This window comes from Cricetulus griseus, chromosome 7 (genome assembly GCF_003668045.3).
Source record: "Cricetulus griseus strain 17A/GY chromosome 7, alternate assembly CriGri-PICRH-1.0, whole genome shotgun sequence".
In the NCBI taxonomy this organism is placed as follows: domain Eukaryota; kingdom Metazoa; phylum Chordata; class Mammalia; order Rodentia; family Cricetidae; genus Cricetulus; species Cricetulus griseus.
In genome coordinates this window covers 57038713-57058924 of record NC_048600.1, presented here as the reverse complement: position 1 = coordinate 57058924, position 20212 = coordinate 57038713, and the positions used below count along the sequence as shown (strand labels likewise).

The 20212-nt window shown below is 36.8% G+C and overlaps 1 protein-coding gene across 2 annotated transcripts; it reads left to right on the top strand.

The window, feature by feature from the left end:
• Positions 1-494: 494 nt before the first annotated feature.
• On the top strand, positions 495-15775 carry Gabra6 (gamma-aminobutyric acid type A receptor subunit alpha6). Of its 2 annotated transcripts, none has more exons than XM_035447901.1 (9): positions 495-532; positions 729-847; positions 1462-1529; positions 3499-3689; positions 3768-3850; positions 4141-4284; positions 4669-4821; positions 6185-6444; positions 15500-15775. In XM_035447901.1, the coding sequence occupies exons 1-9, from the start codon at positions 495-497 to the stop codon at positions 15773-15775; spliced, it is 1332 nt and encodes a 443-aa protein (XP_035303792.1). The 2 variants fall into 2 exon arrangements, with proteins under 2 accessions (XP_035303792.1, XP_027281037.1); XM_027425236.2 differs by having other exon boundaries at positions 3469-3689.
• Positions 15776-20212: the final 4437 nt, after the last annotated feature.

The window sequence follows — 20212 nt, the reverse complement described above, 5'->3', positions numbered from 1 at the left end:
ATCAGAGCTGTATAGGAATCCTTCTGTGAACCATAGAAATAATAAACGCTGTGCCCATTGGAACATAATCTCAATCAGCAAGATGCCACTGCTTTCCAGATTTCCTCACAGGCTCTGCTAATTCCATGCCAAAACTAGCCATGAATTTCTTCCTTTTAATCTCCCCTAATGCCTTAGTCAATTATTGTCATTGTTCTGACTCTCCATTTCTCAACTGAACCAGTCAGAGGAGACTGGATATCTGCAAGACTCAATTTAAGACCACAAACTACCCCATTCCATCTGAAAAGACAAAAATAAGATAAAAAGAATAAAGGAAACCTGCAACAATTTTCTGGCAACTCCTTCATCTATTGGATTGCTGACTGGACACAGTCTGGGATGAGGGATATGAGGGGTTTGGAAGATTTCTTCCGTTGATTGTCACAGGAGATCTGGCTTGAGAGGAGGAAGAAGCTGGAGGAGGGTGACCTGGCATCTCAGTGACCCATAGGATGGTGGTGCTTCTCTCTTGGCTGTCCATTATTCTGTGGTAAGAAGATTTTTCTGATCCCCCCTTTTATCTTAGAGGAAAGGGAGAACTTATATCTACTGGGTGAATTTTTATTGCACAATGAAAGAAAATAAGAGCGGTGTGGCTGGTATCTACGATGGGGTAAACTAGCACCCATGAAACAATGTATTTTCTCTGAGGCCAGGGGTGAGAATTTTTGACTCTCAACCTTCAGGCTAGAAAATGCTCAAGCTCAACTTGAAGATGAAGGCAATTTCTACTCTGAAAATGTCAGTCGGATTCTTGACAACTTGCTGGAAGGCTATGACAATCGTCTACGACCAGGATTTGGAGGTAAGATACTGTGTTGAGGTTAATTAAAATACTTAAAATTTCACTCCTCTTTTGTAACCCAGAGGAGTCAGAAAGAAGGCAGTGGTAGAGGTAGGGTTACCAAGACTTCATGTGTGTATTGCTATCCCTTTCTGATTCCTGTCTCAGTCAGTAACCTTATATAAGTTTTTTTTAACTCTATAAGCCTTATTGTACTAAGTGTGTGTGTGTGTGTGTGTGTGTGTGTGTGTGTGTGTGTGTGTGTGTGTGTACAACATTGACTCACAGGGTTTCTTGAGTGTAGAAATAATTTTTCCATATGCGATACTTTCCTTGGTATTTGTGCTTTGCAATCTATCAATACACATACTATTATCATCACTAGTAGCAGTATTTATTATTAGGGCACACTGATTTTGTTATCTTCCATCCATTAAGTATTTCCCAGTGTGAATGGAATGACTTTAAAGTAATTGGTGTAAGTTCTCAGAGTTTTAAAACTAAAGGGCATCCACTAAGGTGGGGTGGAAACAGGCAGAACTCTAACTTTCAGGCCTGGGAAGGGTCATGTGGAGTCACTAAGTTCTGGTCGCAGCACACATGTTAATAGCCTCAACCTTCTTGGCTTATGTCAGGTGCTGTCACAGAAGTCAAAACAGACATCTATGTGACCAGCTTTGGACCTGTGTCAGATGTGGAGATGGTGAGTACATTGGGTACTTTTATTTAGGGAGGAGAGCTGTACTAATGAGTACAGGTATTGCCATTCATCTCAGCACACAATATGTATATTTCCATTGAGAAGACTTATAAACTAGAGCAGACGATTGGCTCTGCTTGGCCACTCAAAGATGAGCTAGATTTTAGTATTATAGTCTGTCCTCCATCCACATATTATACAATGACTAGTTCCACAAAGAGAAGGATTTCTCCTTTTTGTGAGATCCTAGTAAAATTAAGAAATTCTTTTTAAAAGCTTCTTGCCATGTAAGACTTCACTAATAAGTATGCTGTCAAGGCATACCTGTTATTTGCTCTGGGCCATCAACAGTGCATTTTATCCAAGCAGTGAAGAAGTCACTTGGATAGGTTCATGCTTTCCACCTTGTACATTGTGGATGCATCAGTGGGTGTTCTGGAGACTCTGTTCCAGGTACAGATGGCTGTAGGATTCGTAAGAGGGTATTTATGGAAAGTGGCAATGAAAGCCTGAAGTCATCTTTCTGAACAAAGTGTATCATATGCTTTCCTGGTTTTCAGGTAGTATTTTTTCTCACAAGGCTAAAATACAAGCACCAAGGCAAAAACTGTCATAAACGTATTCAAAGAAGGGCACCATTAGCTTTACTTGGGAAACTGTAATTCTGTATGAATAGTTGCTGGTGACTTCTCCTCCTACTTTAGAATTGATTTGAGAAGAAGGAAAGAGTAAAGAAAAGATGGATAAAAAGTCAAGGAAAGGGGAGCTAGAAGGACAAGATAAAAGGAAGGATGGAGAAAAAGAGGAAGGGAGAGATGGGGAAGAAAAACTTTAGGAAGATAAAGCTGAGGGGTAGGGAGTGGGGAAGAGGCTTATGGAGACATAAAAATTATATTGAAAAATCAGTCAGTACAGGATACTTGTTATTTTAGTATCATATTTTTTTTCCTTTAAGTTCTTTATTTCAAGAAACCAAGTATAACCACTTGGGACTGCAGTGTTCTAGTCTGGGTTTATTTTCATTTTGTTCATATGTCTCTTCTCAAAGTACTTTTGTGTAATAGAACCCTTATGTTGCATGGTTTATGATTGTATAGAAATACTCTGTATTGAAATTTGCTTCTAAAATTGAATTACTATTTATAGAAATAAATATGATAAAGTAGGCAAAAATTGTTGGCAATGGTTCAGCATATTAGCAAGGTATTTGTCATTGACTTCTGTGATAGCCTCATAATTATCTCTTAAAATTAATATTATCCCATCAAGCCATGGTTTAAAAATGAAACTTTTGTATTTAAATTAAATATTTTATTTTCTGTTAAAAATAATCGTGGTAACACCTGCTTGTATGTTTTCTGACAATAACATCAGAAATGCATGGTATACAGTGTTAATTTGCTAATCAATGAAGATGTGTATTGTTGGAATTATACTGTATGGAAGTATTGCTCTCTAAACCTACTGTGAAGGTGAGTGTGGCGCTAGGAAGTATAGCTAGACTAGCTGAAGGTAGGACATCAAGCAGGATGCTTGAACTATAAATATTTCCATGTGGTTTCCTTTCGAGTTAAAGGGATTACAGTAAAAAACTGGCTGAAAATTTGGCTGGCTGGATAGACATGGAGGAAAAATGTTGAGCAGATTAAGGATAGAGTAGGAGTTTGGCCCAGTACATTTTTGTTTTATAATATTACAATCCTTGTGAGATTGAAAGAAATAAGGAGTCACTGAAATCTGTTTATGATTAAAAATCATTTACTGATTATAATATCATTTATTCTAAAAATCATTATTGATTACCAAATTATTCATCTTCATTAAGAAGTTATTGCTGTGAACCTTGCTTTCTTGATTAAATTTAGAATTTGGTATAAATAAGGAATAAATTATTTCACAAGACATTTTCCACTCTGTGTGAATATTTGTTTTGTTCTCTCAGGAGTACACAATGGATGTTTTCTTCCGCCAGACTTGGACTGATGAGAGGCTAAAGTTTAGGGGTCCTGCTGAGATTTTGAGCTTAAATAACTTGATGGTCAGTAAGATCTGGACCCCTGACACTTTTTTCAGAAATGGGAAGAAGTCAATTGCTCACAACATGACCACCCCTAACAAGCTCTTCCGCTTAATGCAGAATGGAACAATCCTGTACACCATGAGGTGAGTTGCCCATTTATTTGTGTTGCTTGAGGATACATCCACCACAGTAACCAGAAGTATGTGTTTCAATGTCTGCAGGCTTACCATCAATGCTGATTGCCCCATGAGGCTGGTTAACTTCCCCATGGACGGACATGCTTGTCCACTCAAGTTTGGGAGCTGTAAGTTACACAAAGTTCCTTGAAGTCAAATAGAACATTAGAAATATACACTTACTTGGTTTTATCTGAAGACTGGGAAAAATGAAAGAAAATATTATTAGGAAGCTCCCAGTATGAGTTCAGCAATATCCTTTCTGTCAATATAAGAAGTTTCAGTTAATGACATATTTTAAAAAGCAACAGAATGTATGTTTTATTCTTAATAAGTTAGGAAGGTAATGCTTGTGTTGAATGAAGGCAAGCTAACCATTTATATTTAGTGTTTTGTGTCATTTATTTAAAAAATACAGATGCTTACCCTAAAAGTGAAATCATATACACATGGAAAAAAGGACCGCTTTACTCAGTAGAAGTCCCAGAGGAATCTTCCAGCCTCCTCCAGTATGATTTGATTGGGCAAACAGTCTCTAGTGAGACAATTAAATCTAACACAGGTAAGACTATTTTTAAAAATCATGTAACATAACTCTAGTATATATTTTCAAAATATCTAGTATTTTATTCCATTAACATTAAATATTACAAACTAAATTTACTATTTTGAAGTGATGTCTTCAAAATTTATTTGCAACTTGGTAAATAGGAATACCCATGCAATCTTGCATTGAATTGTTTTATAAATATATAAGGTGCCATTAAAACCAATAAACTTGTGTGTTTCCTTGTATCTGATCAAGTAGTATTTTTATATATTTCTAAACCATGTCTTTGCTTGTTTTCTTCCAGACCATGTTAATTTAAAAATTTGCAAGTTTTATATTCAATGCATTCATTTTTCTGTCAACAGCAACCCAGCTAACGAGCATGTCTTCCAACAGGTGAATATGTAATAATGACAGTCTATTTCCACTTACAAAGGAAGATGGGCTACTTCATGATCCAGATATACACTCCATGCATCATGACAGTCATTCTTTCTCAGGTGTCTTTCTGGATTAATAAGGAGTCAGTCCCAGCAAGAACTGTCTTTGGTATGCCTCACACTTTGTGTTCTATTTCCATTCCATTTCTGCTTTGTAATCTTGTGCTTTTGTGGTGAATACTGACAACTGTGTGTTATCTTGATACACAGAAGAAACAGTCATATGCGACATAAAATGACTCATCTTTTTGCAGGTTGTGTTGAATCAACAAAAAAATTGTCCCTTCAATAATCCTGGCTCTTTCCTATAACTTAAGTGTATCAGTTATCAATGGTCATCATAAAGAAAAAAAACATGACTGGGAGGTAGTGGGCATGCCTTCAATCCCAGCACTCAGAAGGTAGAGGATCTCTGTGAGTTTGGGTCCATCTTGGTCTACAGAGTGAGTTCCAGGAAAGTTGGAGATGTCGCACAGACACACACACACACACACACACACACACACACACACACACACACACAGAAAAACCCTGATGTGTGCATCCAGGAAAACAACTGGATAATAGAGTAAATCCACTCTACTCATCTGAATTATATCTCACTTTCATTGAGTTGCATAAAGTTGCCATCTTGAAGATCCCCAAATAGGTAAATACTGACAATTTCCTATAATTTAGTCAAATGTTTGCTTCCAATTGTGAAGCATAAAATCACTACTTGTTGAGGAAAACTGAAATAATAAAAACAAGATTGGTAACTAAATATTATGAGAAGCAAAATCCATTTTCCTGCATTTTCATTGTTAAATATGTAATAGTTTATATGAAAAATATAAGGTGAACTAGAATCTCAGATATATATATATATATATATATATATATATATATATATATATATGATTTATTCCATTAGAATGGATCTACTTTTCAAAATTACCAGAGATAAAAATCTTCATATGGGTACCATCAACATTCATATCTACAAATTACATAAATTCTGTCACATTTCAAGCAGAAAAACTTCTAGCAGGAAGGTGACAGAATTCTTTTTTCTCATAGGTAAATACTTTATCTTTAAAAAAAGTTTTTTCTTTTGAATTGAGTAACCTAATTTCATACTAATTTTCTACTCATTTGTAGTGAAAGATGTAGTGAAAGATCAAAGAGGCAAGATTCTAAAAATTTAAATCACAGTAATTTGTTACATATTCTCAGTCAGTAAAAAAATAGACTGTACATGATTTACATTTTATTGTAGTTAGCTTGGTTCAATAAATGTTTTCATAGAAATTTTATTTCATAGGTCAATGCAATTGTTTGAGATGACATACAGAGGGTAACACCTGTGATAAAGCATTACACTAAAATCATTAAAGGGTGGCAGAATCAGTGACTGTCCTTACAAGCTTGCCTTTGTTGGATCTTGTTACAAGATTCCTGATGCTGAATACTGCATTTCTCTTTCATTTCAGGAATCACAACTGTTTTAACTATGACCACCTTAAGCATTAGTGCCCGGCACTCCCTGCCCAAAGTGTCCTATGCAACCGCCATGGATTGGTTCATAGCTGTGTGCTTTGCTTTTGTCTTTTCTGCTCTCATTGAGTTCGCAGCTGTCAACTACTTCACCAATCTCCAGTCACAGAGGGCTGAAAGGAAGGCACAGACTACAGCCCCTCCTCCTGTGGCAATATCAAAAGCCACTGAACCACGGGAAGCTGAGATTATTGTGGTAATTGTTCCCTCTTCTATTTTACCCAGCAGATAGAGAAAGCAAGCTCAATCAGTGGCAACATATAAATAAGCAGTTCGAGAGAGTTTTTGTTGAACATAAATTACATAACCAGAGTTGCTTCCCACTTCCCAGGGTGAAGCTGAGGAAATGCCTTCATTTATCTTTTTTCTAAAGTTTTGCTGTTCTTTCATCATCCTTACTTGTACTGGCAGACTCTAGGCTCTCAAAGGAGACTAGAAAATTCAGCTTAGCCTTTAGAAGTTTCCTTTGAACAGGTTCCCTATAGCAACTAGGGAAAATAAATAAATAAAAAGGTCCTAATGAGGTTTCCAGTATCTCAAGGAAAAGAAACACCTGTGGAATGGGATGGTTTGGGGAGGAAATCCCACAGGCTGCTTTTATTTTGTAAGTGGAGGAGATAAATAGTGAATGTGGGTTCTCTATATAAAGATATGACTCAGAATACCAATTCAATTAAAAGATGTTCACATTTTCATGAGTGCATTAAATACATGCATATTGGTCAGCTCTTATTCAAAGGTTTATTATTACTGAGAAATACTCATAAATTTTTAAAATGTGATATACACAAGGCTGTCTCCAAAATGTTTTGCAATTAGACATGGATGATATAATTCATATTTAAAGGGTCATAAGCATACTCCCAAATTTCATTCTCATTCATGAATAAATTCTTTCACTCTTTAAAATAGATTATAAAATTGATTGACAAACATACATTTTTATCTTAATATGAATCTTAACAAACAGCCCTTGGCTAAGAAGGAACATTTATTTTGTAAACTTGAGTAATACAAATAATCTGAACCTGCAAGTCATTATTAATTGTTTAAGTCTACTGAATATTTTCTAATCCAAAACCACAGGTAAGTCAGGAACTCTTGGATTGATGAGGTGTTGAAAACTAGAATGTAATGCATCTTTTACTTCCCCAAAGTGTGGCATTTATTGGATAAAACAGCTCACAGTTCATATTAACCCTTTTCTCATTCATAGATTGAAGGTTTTGTTTGTTTTAAAGAATTGACATTTCTCTTGGAGTAATGAGGTCATTGCCACATTTAGTGGAAATGTGCAGAAGTATTTTTTATTGCTTAATCTACATTGGGAAAAAGAATGAAAGAAGGAAAAGAATATAGAAAGGGCAAAAAGGAAATGCCATCTATTGATCCATTCTAAATTTCCTGCTTTTACAAACAGGAAAATTCTGTCTCAGAGGTCATAGATGAGCAGGGATTCATAAATAGCATGGTGTTAGCCAGAAATATGTCAAGCTGGAAAAACAAGAATTGATTCTCGAATTTCTATTGTCTACAACATTATAGGGTAATACCATTCCTTCCCTACCAATATTTGAAGGAAAACAAATGTACCTGAACATGTACTACTGAATAAAATGTGTTTTAGGGTGTAGATGACATCAATCCCCAAAGCCTTTTTTTGACCTAGTAATTTTTCTCTATATAAGTATATACAGAGAGAATATTATGAAAGTATTTATAACAAAAATATGCTTTAGGCTTAGTCTGACATGCTTGGAAAACATTTTAAAAAGTGTCATTGAAAAGGAAGTAGCTGTAGTAATGATACCCAGTGTGGAATTTAAATCTAGTCTTTGTAGACAAGGTGGAACAAGGCTTGGTCCTTTCCCTGAGTTAACCCCAGCCCCGAGCCCCCACCCTGCTAAGAATTTTTTGTTTTGTTTTGTTTTTCCAGAGAAGATTATAGAGTCTAAGTTTGAGAAACAGAGCAGCAAAGAAACATAAACTCATCCTAAGCAGGATAAACAAGCAATTAAAATGATTATGAATATACTCATTGATTCAATGTTGGGATAAAATGAAAAAAAGCCTAATCCTTTATTTTATTTTTTGCAATATATAGTACCAGGAGTCGGGGGACATGATTTCAAATCTTTGGAGAAAACTTAGTCATCAATACCTATACCATTATTTTAAAGGTATAAGTTACTAAAAGGTAGAATTCAGATCCCAGGTATTTATAAATAAACTATCTTCTATGATGCTAATATGGTAACATGATGAAGAGGTCCTACAGAAAGAAACATTTAAAAATGCATTAAAATACCCCTAGAAAAATTTCTATTGCACGTTCCATTTGTCCTTATGAAAAATTCCATTTTTCCTGAACCTTGCTTTACTTAAAATATTCAAAAGCAATGAATAGTATAACTTTTCTGTTTCTGAAAGGCTAAAGTTTAAAAATTACAAACAAAACTAACCAAACCAAAAATATAAACACTAAATATATCAAAAATAAATACAAGTAATTATGTAGGACATTTACATTTCATTTGTTCATGGCAAAACTTAGCAATTTGCTCTATAGACTTGAGAAGAACAAACACAAATTGCACATTGGCCATTTATGTTATACAATGGAGTATTATGATTGCAAGGTCAATTTATTTTTCCCAAATACCGTGACATTTAGAAATGCCTATTCAGTTATAACCAACACATTATTTAGGGAGCTTGCAATTGAAACTAAAGAATACTATGGTGTAGTTGAAGTACATTAATTTGCTAGTTTCCTTGTTACTTTAAAGGTCTAAGCCCTCTTTGCTAGGTTCTTGAGTGTGGATACTCTCTACACACACATCACACTGTTCCCTTTACTAGTATTTTTCCTAATATTGCATGTGTTCCTTACAAGTTTTTGTGAATCTGCGTGTAAAATCTGCATACAAAAAAATTGACCAAAATTTCATTAGCAAGGACAGACAGTAACTATATATTAATTGCCTCTTTATGCATTCTTTGCCACCTATATGTTGAGGGACTATGGTAAATTTTTCATATCTAGAGTATATGTGAAGTATCTTATACAGAACATGGAGTGTCACCATAGGATCTTTTCCCAGATGAAGCCTCTTGTACAGCAAGAAGAGATCCAAAGGGAGAGATGAGTCCATGAGCAATTGTAATAAAGGCTGTAGCTAGAGATACAGGGTAGCATGAAAATATCTATGTGAAAGTGACTAGCTCATATTGGAGGAGCCTATAATTCTAGAACAGTTATTTTAAAGACCAAAAGAGAAAGATAAGCTTGGCTTGGATAGAAGCCCTAAGCCAATTTCTAGGAACTTGGGCACAGAGAGGGATATGAAATCATTCTTTCTGCCTTCCTCTTCAAGGTGAAGGTATATGCCAGCCCTGAACCACTATAGTTGACTATGCACAGAGATGTGAAGAACAGAATGCCAAAAGTCACTTCTCCTGTTCCAAATTTGGCTGAAATTTCTGTGAACCACATTGTTATTCTCTGGAAATAAGAGTTGAATAAGGACTATGACAGACTTGAAGATGCAGAAAGCTGCAGGTGTCCCTTCTCCATGATTGTTCATGGGGAAACAGGAATGGATTAGGTGAAGTATCATTTGTTAGACTTTTCTCCATACAGTCTATCAGTCTGTACTGTCTAAACACCAATCTAGGTTCCTCAGCACCACTGTTATGCCAGATGGATTCCAACAAGCCATTTCACAGAGGATATTCTGGATCCTCTAGAATCTCAATACTACCTGCTCTAACATAGACATTTTAAAAAATATTAGTGTAGTTCCTAATTTTGCCATAATATTAACATGATGTTTTTGAACATTGTTTACAAATACTATTTGTTTGGGTTTTTTTGCTGTAGTTGTTTTTGTTTTTTTAATTTTGTCTTATTTTGGTGCATACATTGACCAGTTCTATAAATACTTGTTTTGTTCATTGAGTAGTGAGATTCTATTAGAATATCTCTGCTAAGAGATATATTGGGGGGTCTTGAGAGATAGCTCATTAGTTAAGAGTACTAGCTGCTCTTGCTGAGGACCCAGGTTCAGTTCCCGATGCTAACATGGTGGCTCATAACCATCTGTAATTCCAGTTCCAGGTGATTCAGTGTTCTGGCCTCCTCAATCATCAGGAACAGCACACACAAGAGCCATAGACATCCATGCAGGCAGAACACCCATTTAAATAAAATAAACATAATATTCTTTAAAGATTATATATTTTGGCCACTTTATTTAAAATACTAGGCTAATATAAAGTATTTCCTCTTAAGGCCTTATCCCTACATCAAATAACTGATTATCATATTGTCTACTTTAACTCAAGGTACCTTTGCAATATAATGTTACTTAAAACAAAGAGGTGGTCTAAAAATACCCAGAGCAGGATGGCACTCAGCAGCAGGGAGGCCCAGGAAAATTTAAAAACCGCAGGTGTTCCACTCAAAACCTTGACAGCCCCAAGCTGAGCCCTCATCTGGACTCTGACAAAAGCCTATTTTACCATCAACCTAAGCTCGCCTACAATAGAGCAGGTGGGGCCTGATGCAAACCTGTAGCTTAAAGGCTTTGCAGAATTTGCTTTCTTTTCATTTCAGAAATGTAAGGTTTTTCCACTAAATTGGCACTGAGTATCTTCTGGCTGCGAATTTTTAACTATCCAGTAGCTACTTATCCAGTGGACAGCATTAAATACAGAACTCCTGCAGTTCCTTTAGAATGTTACATTTGCTCCCCATACCACCCCTACCTCCATCCCCGACTCTTTACCTGGTATCCAGTCACTGCTGAGCAGGGAAACAAGCAGGATTCTAAAACATCTATTCTCAAGCTATTCTTTCAGTAGGCATTTGACAATGTCTGCATATTGTTACAAATTGGGATTACTGTGCCTTTGGAACCTTGTAAAAAGAGGTCTTGACATTCACCAACAATATGGAGGACAGTCTTCATCCAGAAAATATTATCCAACCTAAAATGTTCATACTTAGTCTGAGAACCCAGGGTAATGCTTATAGGCTGCATGGGATATGAACTGTTAAGGGTGGAATTTCTGGCATCCGAGTTGAATCCAAGCCTCTTCACACATGGGCCTAAGTGAACTAAGTGGAAAAACCTTTCATTTTTTTATGTCTAAAAGGAGCTTAATATAATATTAAAGATATTTTCAATAAGTACGTAAAATTAGTCCTGAAAATTTCCTCATAGTACTTTTCAACTCCTGGAAATATATTAACATTTTCATTCATATATTGATTAAACGTAAGTTTTGAAAATATGCTGTGTTCCATGTAATGGATAGGCATTCTTTTTGTTGTTGTTGGGTTTTTGAGAGCCAGGCTGTCCTTGAACTAATAGAGATCCCTTTGTCTCTGCCTCCCATGTGCTGGGATTAAAGGCATACATAACCTCCACCTGGCTGGCGAGGCACTCTTGCTTGAACATAACATGCCCTATTTCATGGAAGATGTCATGGTCTGAAAGAAGATAAGCCTGAATAGAAGTAGTAATTCTAGAAAAAATAATACAAGCTACAGGAGTTCAAAAGAATCAGGAAAAGTGTTTGAAGGTGGCATTGGTGGTATTGGATGATGCATGAGCTTTCTATCATATTGGCATGTATGGTGACGGGGCAACATAATTCCTAGCAAAGAGGAAACTTAGTTCAAGAAAATGCTAACGATGAGGAGGAGAAGAAACATCTTGCAGACACAACTAGGATTTGCTAAGCAAATATTTGTAAGTCATCACAGCATATATTTTGTGTAAATTTATATAAAAATAGGAAATATGCATGAGGACAGGTATAATTATCCCTACATTAAAGATGAGAACTGAGGCTTAGGTAGAGTCAGAGGCTCTGATATTGGTGGCACATCTAGGCCATATCACAAGTAAGTAGCAGATGTAGGATGGTAACATGGAATTTAGACTCCTCTCTCATCTGCTCGGAAATGTTCCACAGAAAATGTTTGGTGTAGATGTGATGCACAGGATCTTTAGTTCCAGGCTAATGTTATCTCACTAGTTATGGATCATACCTATTTTCTCTGGACTAAGGTCACTGGGTGATCTCTGACAATTTGGGGATTACAAGATATTCAGAAAGAGCTTTTCTACTCCAAATCACTAAAGATGATGGGAGGAAAAGAAGTAACATCTTATAATTTTATGATGTATTATAATTGACAGCCATGTGTTCAATTGCAATGAATGAGACAGATCTGACCTTCTGCCTGAAATAGAAAGAAAGACAAGTTTCTGACCAGTAGTATGTGGTGTTCGGAGTAAAGATGAATCTGGAAAGAGAGTCTCTGAGGGTTTGCCCTTTTCTACTCCATCATGATTTTAGGAATTTTACTAGGCTAAAAGATTTTAGTGTTCCATATGTATGGAAGAAGGGTGGCTCCTTTAGATCTCTTTCTTTTTTCTTTTCTTTCCTTCTTTTTAAAGAATGAAACCATGACCTTCTATGCTTTCAGGTAGATGGTAATTTAGCAACATTTTAATGTGTGAAATAAAATTAGCTAATCAAATTAGAGACTGAGAAACATGTTAGAAAACACTTAGGAAACAGTGCAAATTTTACAGGAGTAAGATCTAGTGTGTGATTTGTGAAGACAAAAATATTGTCCTTCTGGTATGATGCCCAATCTAGTGACCACAGGGATTTAGTTCTTAATATTACTTAGTTTTAATAGGTAATGCCACTCTTTTCAGAATCAGAAGTTAAGTCTTTACCTATTTTATATTCTCTTTTCTTTCAAGACCTGCGACTTATTTAATTCTGTAAAAGTGCCAACCATAGTACCAGGCCAATAGATAAGGGAGTCTTCACATGAAATTCACTATGATTAGATAAAAATCAGACTTATTTTTATGGAGAGACAAATTTTTCCATGGTTTCTAAAAATCATAGTGGGCTTCGATTCTTTAAAATGACAACTGTTATTTAGAGAGTCAGAAACTTTTGTGGTGACACAAACAATGCAGTCCAAGATAAAGAGAAAAATCAAAACGAAACAGAAAGATTCTTTGAGTTGATGCTCCTGCAGCCCAAATGTCACCATACCAGCAGGCCACTGTTACCCTGTAGATTAGCCAACACAAGAGAGGTGGCTGTCTCATCCTGTGGCTGCAGGGTTGCTGGCTTTAGCTACAGGAGTCTCCCCACATGAGAAACAGCACACCATGCTGCAAAGCAGTGATTTTGTTGCCAGGGAAGAAACAAGGCCATTTTACAATGTTCAGCAAGTATTTGAAGATAAAGAGCTAGTAAAACAACATAGCCCCAAGGAAAGTGATTGCTATAATATGTAGACAAGAAATAGCAGGAAAAGATAGTAATATGCTTGGTCTCCAACAGCATGGAAGGATTCTACATCAGACAGAGTCAAAGTCTCTGAACTAGGCTTAGTAGTTTAGAGCAGAGATAAAAATTGTTGCTATGAGATAAGCATTGAATTGGAGCTTTACTAGAAGTACAACCATAAACAACATTCCCCCACTCTTTTGAACCCCCACTTACAACCAGCTACCCTAGGACGTGGCAGCAACCAAGCTTTCTCAGGTCCCCCAAAGATGGTCAATGCCCCCCAGGTCAGCAGGAAGCAATCTTGACAACTCGACACCTTTATTCCCTAACTTGCCACACCCAGCTCCCCACCTTTTCAATAATAAGAAGAGGTGAGATTGCTGGAACTCAACCCCATGCTGACCCCATGATGGGCAGGGCATGAACAGTGGCATGGCCACATCATCCTAGGTCACTCAATAAGGGGGCTGTGTAAGGACTCAGTATGCACGCTCGAGCTTCCTCTTTTAAGCCCTCTCCCCTCACTGCCCCCCTCCCTGTCTGTTCCCAGTTGGCCAGCACCTAACCCCCCTTTTCCCTTCCTCTTCCTCTTTTCTCTCTTCTCTTCCTCTTACCCTCTTCATCTCTTCTTGTCTCTGCCCCTCTCACTCTCCCGCTCCCCCACCTGTAATAAACTCTATGGTTAACATATCTCTTATTCTGTGTTCTATCTCTATCACACCATAGTAAACTTAAACAAAATAACATCAAGATGGGCTTAATCTCTCTCTCTTTTTCAATATGTATTATGGTTTTAGTAGAGACAGGAACTTAGTGATAGAAAAGAACATGGGAAAGCATTGAGGTTAGTAGATGAATTATGTGGGATGATTTCAGAGGAAGAGAGACCAATTGAGGAGAGTTCATTGGGACAGTGAAGGCTTTGTGTGTCAAACTTCTAGGCTTAAAGGAGGATAGATATATTTCAGAAGGCAAACATTCTCCACTCAATTTAAAGATTTAGCATTGGCCTGTGGCTTGCATTGGTGTGATGGACACTGGATAATTCTTCTTTTCTTAAATTTCATCTGGATCAAACTCCTAAGTGTGAGAATATGAAGATTTAGGCTAGAACTTTTTAGAAGGCTTTTATCAGTAAGCAGATGCAGGATTTCCTTGTGGTAAGTAATTGTCCACATGTTCTAAACTGAATGCACCTAAAATGAATGCAACCACCCACAAACACACAGATACACACAGATACACACACACACACACACACACACACAAAAGAAAAAAACACACATGAGAGAGAGAGAGAGAGAGAGAGAGAGAGAGAGAGAGAGAGAGAGAGAGGAGACTTAATTCTGTACATTCATTGTCTTAGAGGCTTAAATCTAATTCTTTAACTTGTATCAACTTTTCCTAATTGTACAATTCTCTATATAATAGCTCAAACATACTTAATGTTTGACATCTATTTTTGATTATTCAATTTGGGATGTCAGATTGAAGCAAATTACTGTTTTTGAAGTGAGGGTGAAGGTATATGGCTCAGTGGTAGATTACTTGCCTAGAACACATGAGATCTTGGGTATGATTCTCAGACAGGTCAAAGAAGATAAACAAAATTGTAGCCATCTTTAGTTTTTGCTTGAGGGCAAGATGTTTTGCTTAGTGATAAAAGATACAGTACACAGGAGCAAAGTCATCCATTTAAACTCTAGCATCACAAACACATACACAAAATAAAAGCTTTGTATTTAAGTGTTGTTAACTCTTGGAAAATGACAATAAAACATAGTCTTACAAATTTGTTGATGCTTTACCACACATAGATAGTTAATAAATATGTGTCCATGGTAAAAGTCATGCTTGTCTAAACAAGGGACCTCTGTTATTTTGTTATTTTGACAATCTTTACCTTTCTTCCTCAGCATTCTGAATCCAAATACCACCTGAAGAAGAGGATCAGCTCCCTGACTTTGCCGATAGTTCCATCTTCTGAGGCCAGCAAAGTTCTCAGTAGAATGCCCATCTTACAAACAACGCCTGTCACTCCCCCACCACTCTTACCAGCTGTTGGCGGCACCAGTAAAATAGATCAGTATTCTCGAATTCTCTTCCCAGTAGCATTTGCAGGGTTCAACCTTGTGTACTGGATAGTTTACCTTTCCAAAGACACAATGGAAGTGAGCAGTACTGTTGAATAGTTTGCAGCCAGGACAACCTGGGTGCTGCAGTTTCTCATTTTCCTCACTGACAGCAAACAAATTCCTGAGATATGTATAGATATTCTCATTTCAGGTATAAAATAAAAACTGAGTATCTGTAAATTCATAATGTTGAATGAGCATGAATGGGCCAAAAAAATAATGTTATTCTTCAAGATTAAAGCAGAAGGCTACTGAAAATATGACTTTTGTATACAACAAAGTAATTAATAATAATAATGTATGCAGATAAGGTAGATTTGGGGTGAGTTTGCCAACATTTATTTTCATTGTTCAATATTTCCTTTTTTGAGATAGGGTTTCCCTGTAGCTTTGAGACCTGTCCTAGATCTTGCTCTGTAGACAAGGTGGGCCTCAAACTCACAGCTGCCTCTGACTCCAGAGTGCTGGCATTAATGGCGTGTGCCATCACCACCAGGCTTCATTATTTAATATTTTAAATTGTCACTGTGAATAACATTTTCCACAAGGCAGACAAACTCAGACATGCTAAAGCTTGTCTTAAATTTATTTTGGCTTAGTTTCTAGTCTAAATATTTATTGATATGTTTACTCAGCATGCTGGAGGCCTTTATGATTTTACAAGAGCTTTCAGTGGCATTGCACAGCTTATATGGAGTTAGACGGTTCTTCTTAACCTTGCTGTGTTCTTTTACCTCAATAAAATGTGGCATTATATGCATATAAATAATACATAGTTTATAAATTATGTATGCATATGTACATAGCTTTAGTTATGCTGCAATACTGTTGCTACTTCCCACTGAATTCACCTTTAAAAGAAAATGCTTGCTGTAACACCAGGAAGTTTTAGGAAGGTCACTCTGTGTATGTACTATGACTGTATATTCTGATTATGGTTACCACGCACATGTTCCACTTTCCTAAATGTAATACTAAATAAAACCATAGCAAGCCTGCATCTCTGGCTCTGATTCATAAAGATGGAGAAACAAGTCTTCTTAGGTACTGAGACATGAACTGGCTTCCTCTTCCCCAGTGTTAGTAACACCTGTTCTCAGACACAGGAGGTATGAGACAGCCAGGCTCAGTGAGCAGCTAAGAAGCTTTGAGTCATAGTCAAACAATCACTGCTTCCTTTTGCTTCTCCATAATTAATGATAAAATCTGAATGGGATTTCTGTTCTCTCTTCACCCCAATTCTCGATGATCCCTCTATGTTTCTCTTACATAAAATTACTCTAAAGAAAGATGAATCAGGACTAAGAGAGGTATGACAAGCAATCTTTTCAGATGGACTGAATCTCAAAACCATCCACCCAACAAAAAATACTTTGGTCCATAATAATCTTGTCTTTTTTTCATGAAAATAAAACAACTATAGATAAACAATTTCAATTTTAATTTAAATATCGGGCTACCAAAGATAAAAGAGATAAGGTCTCTATTGAACTTATTTATTATTTTATTTCTTAACCAAGTATATGTAAACTCTTGTAGGCTATTTTTCACTTAGAGAATAGAATAGCTGAAGTAGATCCTTCTAAAGATCCTTCCATACTGGAAGAAAAATATGTCATTTATTCATATAAACAAAAATGGTGTAATGATATGAATTACTCATGGTCCATTTCTGCTTTAGGGAGTATATTAAGTAATTAAAAGCAGGTAGGTCTCCATCACCATCTAAGCTAGACAATACTGAGTTTTCATTTCAATTCTGTCAGGCATATTCTATTTTTCTCTATTTAAAGATGAAGAAATCAAAGCACCAAGGGAGGAGTCCCAATTGGTTATCTAATACCAAGTGGTCACCTGTGAAATCATATACATACAAGTAATAGAATATTGACTGAGCAGGTTATATTTACATATTTGTGTATGTATGTTACATATATACATAACAATAATTTTTCCATTTTTATTTGAATTAGAAACAAGATTGTTTTACATGTCAATATTAGTCCCCTCTCCCTCCCCTCCTCCCCCACCACCCCCCTCAACTAAAACCCTACCTATCACATACCCTTTCTGCTTTCCAGGGTGGATGAGGCCTTCCATAGGGTTTCTTCAGAGTCTGTCATATCCTTTGGGATAGGGTCGAAGCTCACCCCATGTGCCTTGGCTCAGGGAGGATCCCTTTATGTGGAATGGGCTCCCAAAGTCCACTCCTATGCTAGGGTAAGTACTGATCTACTACAGAAGGTTCCATGATTTCTGAGGCATCCTCACTGACACCCACATTCAGGGGGTCAGGATCAGTCCCAAGCTGGTTTCCCAGCTATAAGTCTGGGGAGCAAGAGCTCCCCTTTGGTTAGGTCAGCTGTTTCTGTGGGTTTCACCAGCCTGGTCTGGACCACTTTGCTCATCATTCCTCCTTCTCTGCAACTGGATTCCAGTTCAACATCCTTAGCCATCAGGGAAATGAAAATCAAGACAATTCTGAGATACCATCTCACTCCTGTCAGAATAGCTAAAATCAAAAACACCAATAACAGTGTATGCTGGAGAGGATGTGGAGAAAGGGGAATACTCCTCCACTGCTGGTGGTAGTGCCAACTCATACAGACATACATATTGATTTGGAAATCAATATGGAGATTCCTCAGGAAAATGGGAATCAGTCTACCACAAGATCCAGCAATTCCACTCTTAAGCATATACCCCAAAGAAGTACATTCATACAACAAGGACATCTGTTCAACAATGTTTATAACAGCATTATTTGTAATAGCCAGAACCTGGAAGCAACCTAGATGCTGCTCAACTGAAGAATGGATAGAGAAAATGTGGTACATTTACATAAAGGAGTATTACTCAGCAGGAAAACAAAAAACAAACCAAACAAACAAACAAAAAACAATGGAATCTTGAAATTCGCCAGCAAATGGATGGAACTAGAAAAAACCATTCTGAGCGAGGTAACCCAGTCACAAAAATGCAAACAGGGTATGTACATACTCATATATGGATTGTAGACACAGAGCAAAGGATTACAAGCACACAATCCACACAGCAAGAGAAGGTAGGAAAAAAGGAAGACTGTAAGAAGACATACATGTTCCACGAGAGAAGGGGAAAGGGACAAGATCTCCTGAGCAAATTGGGAGCATGGGGGAGGTGGAGGGAGCTAGGAGAATGAGAAGGGGAGAAGAGGAGGGATGAGGAGGACATGAGGGAGCAGGAAGGTTGAGTTGGGGGAAGAATAGAGGAGAGCAAGATAAGAGGTACTATAATAGAGGGAGACATTTTAGGTTTAAAGAGAAATCATGTGCTGGGGAAATGTCCAGAGATCTACAAGGTTGACCCCAAATAACAATCTAAGCAACAGAGAAGAGGCTACCTTAAATGCCCTCCCTTGATAATGAGATTGATGTCTGACTTATATGCTATCCTAGAGCCTTCATCCAGAAACTGGTGGAAGCAGAAGCAGACACCCACAGCTAAACACGTAACAATAATTTTTAAAAAAACTAGATGCCAAGAATTTTAAAGAGAGTAAGGAAAGGTGCATGGAGGAGGAATGGAGGGAGAAAGGGGAAGGATGCATTTCCACATTGTAATTAATTTTAAGACACACACACACACACACACACACACACACACACACACACATATATATATATATATATATGGCACCCACATGATGAAAAATATTTAATATCATCTCTCATTAATGAGCTACAGCTGGGAATGATACCTAGGCACTGGTATCATATCATATCACATTCACTAACCTTAATCCCACCTGTCCCCATTTAATGAAACATGATTCTTCTTGCCTTTTCTCCAGTGCTCTCTCACACTCTATTTCATTTCCCATTATTGTTCTTTTGGAATTTGACTGTTATGATAATGACATTCTCCATAGCATTTCTCATCTTCATTCTGAATCTTAACACAATGAAAACATTAATCTCTTTTTACAGTATAAACACAAATAAAAAGATATAAGGCCTAAAGATACCTTGCCAATAAAAGGATATTGAAAAAGTAACTCCTTCAAATTGTAAAGCTTCTGACTTTCATGGAATTCTAGAGAATGGTATTTCTCAATGTATGCCCTGGGATGGTAATAGAGACTAACTGAAAAGAAAACAGTTTCCCCAGTTAAATAATTTGGAGAAGAGATGCTGAGTCAATATTAAAACAGGTTTCTCTTCTGCTAGACTTCCCACAGTCTTTATTGCACTCATGTGTGCCAAGATGCTAATAGTTTGCTGTGGGAAGATACCATTTCCTACCTCCTTATGACTACGAAATTCACTTTGTAAAAGAAAATCTTAGCAATAGAATTCCCTAGAAAACAATTTGGGAAACACCAGTTTAGCTACTATTTACATGATTCCCTCTATTAGTTCCCAATTAAGCAGACATGGAATTGAGTGTGTGGATGGGGATTTTTGTTCTCACAGCTACTAGAAACCATATTATAAATGTAAAATAGAAATCAAA

Excerpts from the sequence above, each read along its gene's own strand:
- Gabra6 (XM_027425236.2), top strand. The coding sequence starts at position 495 with ATGGTGGTGCTTCTCTCTTGGCTGTCCATTATTCTGTG. Across the intron at positions 4,285-4,668 it reads GACAATTAAATCTAACACAG|GTGAATATGTAATAATGACA; the intron begins GTAAGACTATTT and ends GTCTTCCAACAG. Across the intron at positions 4,822-6,184 it reads CCCAGCAAGAACTGTCTTTG|GAATCACAACTGTTTTAACT; the intron begins GTATGCCTCACA and ends CTTTCATTTCAG.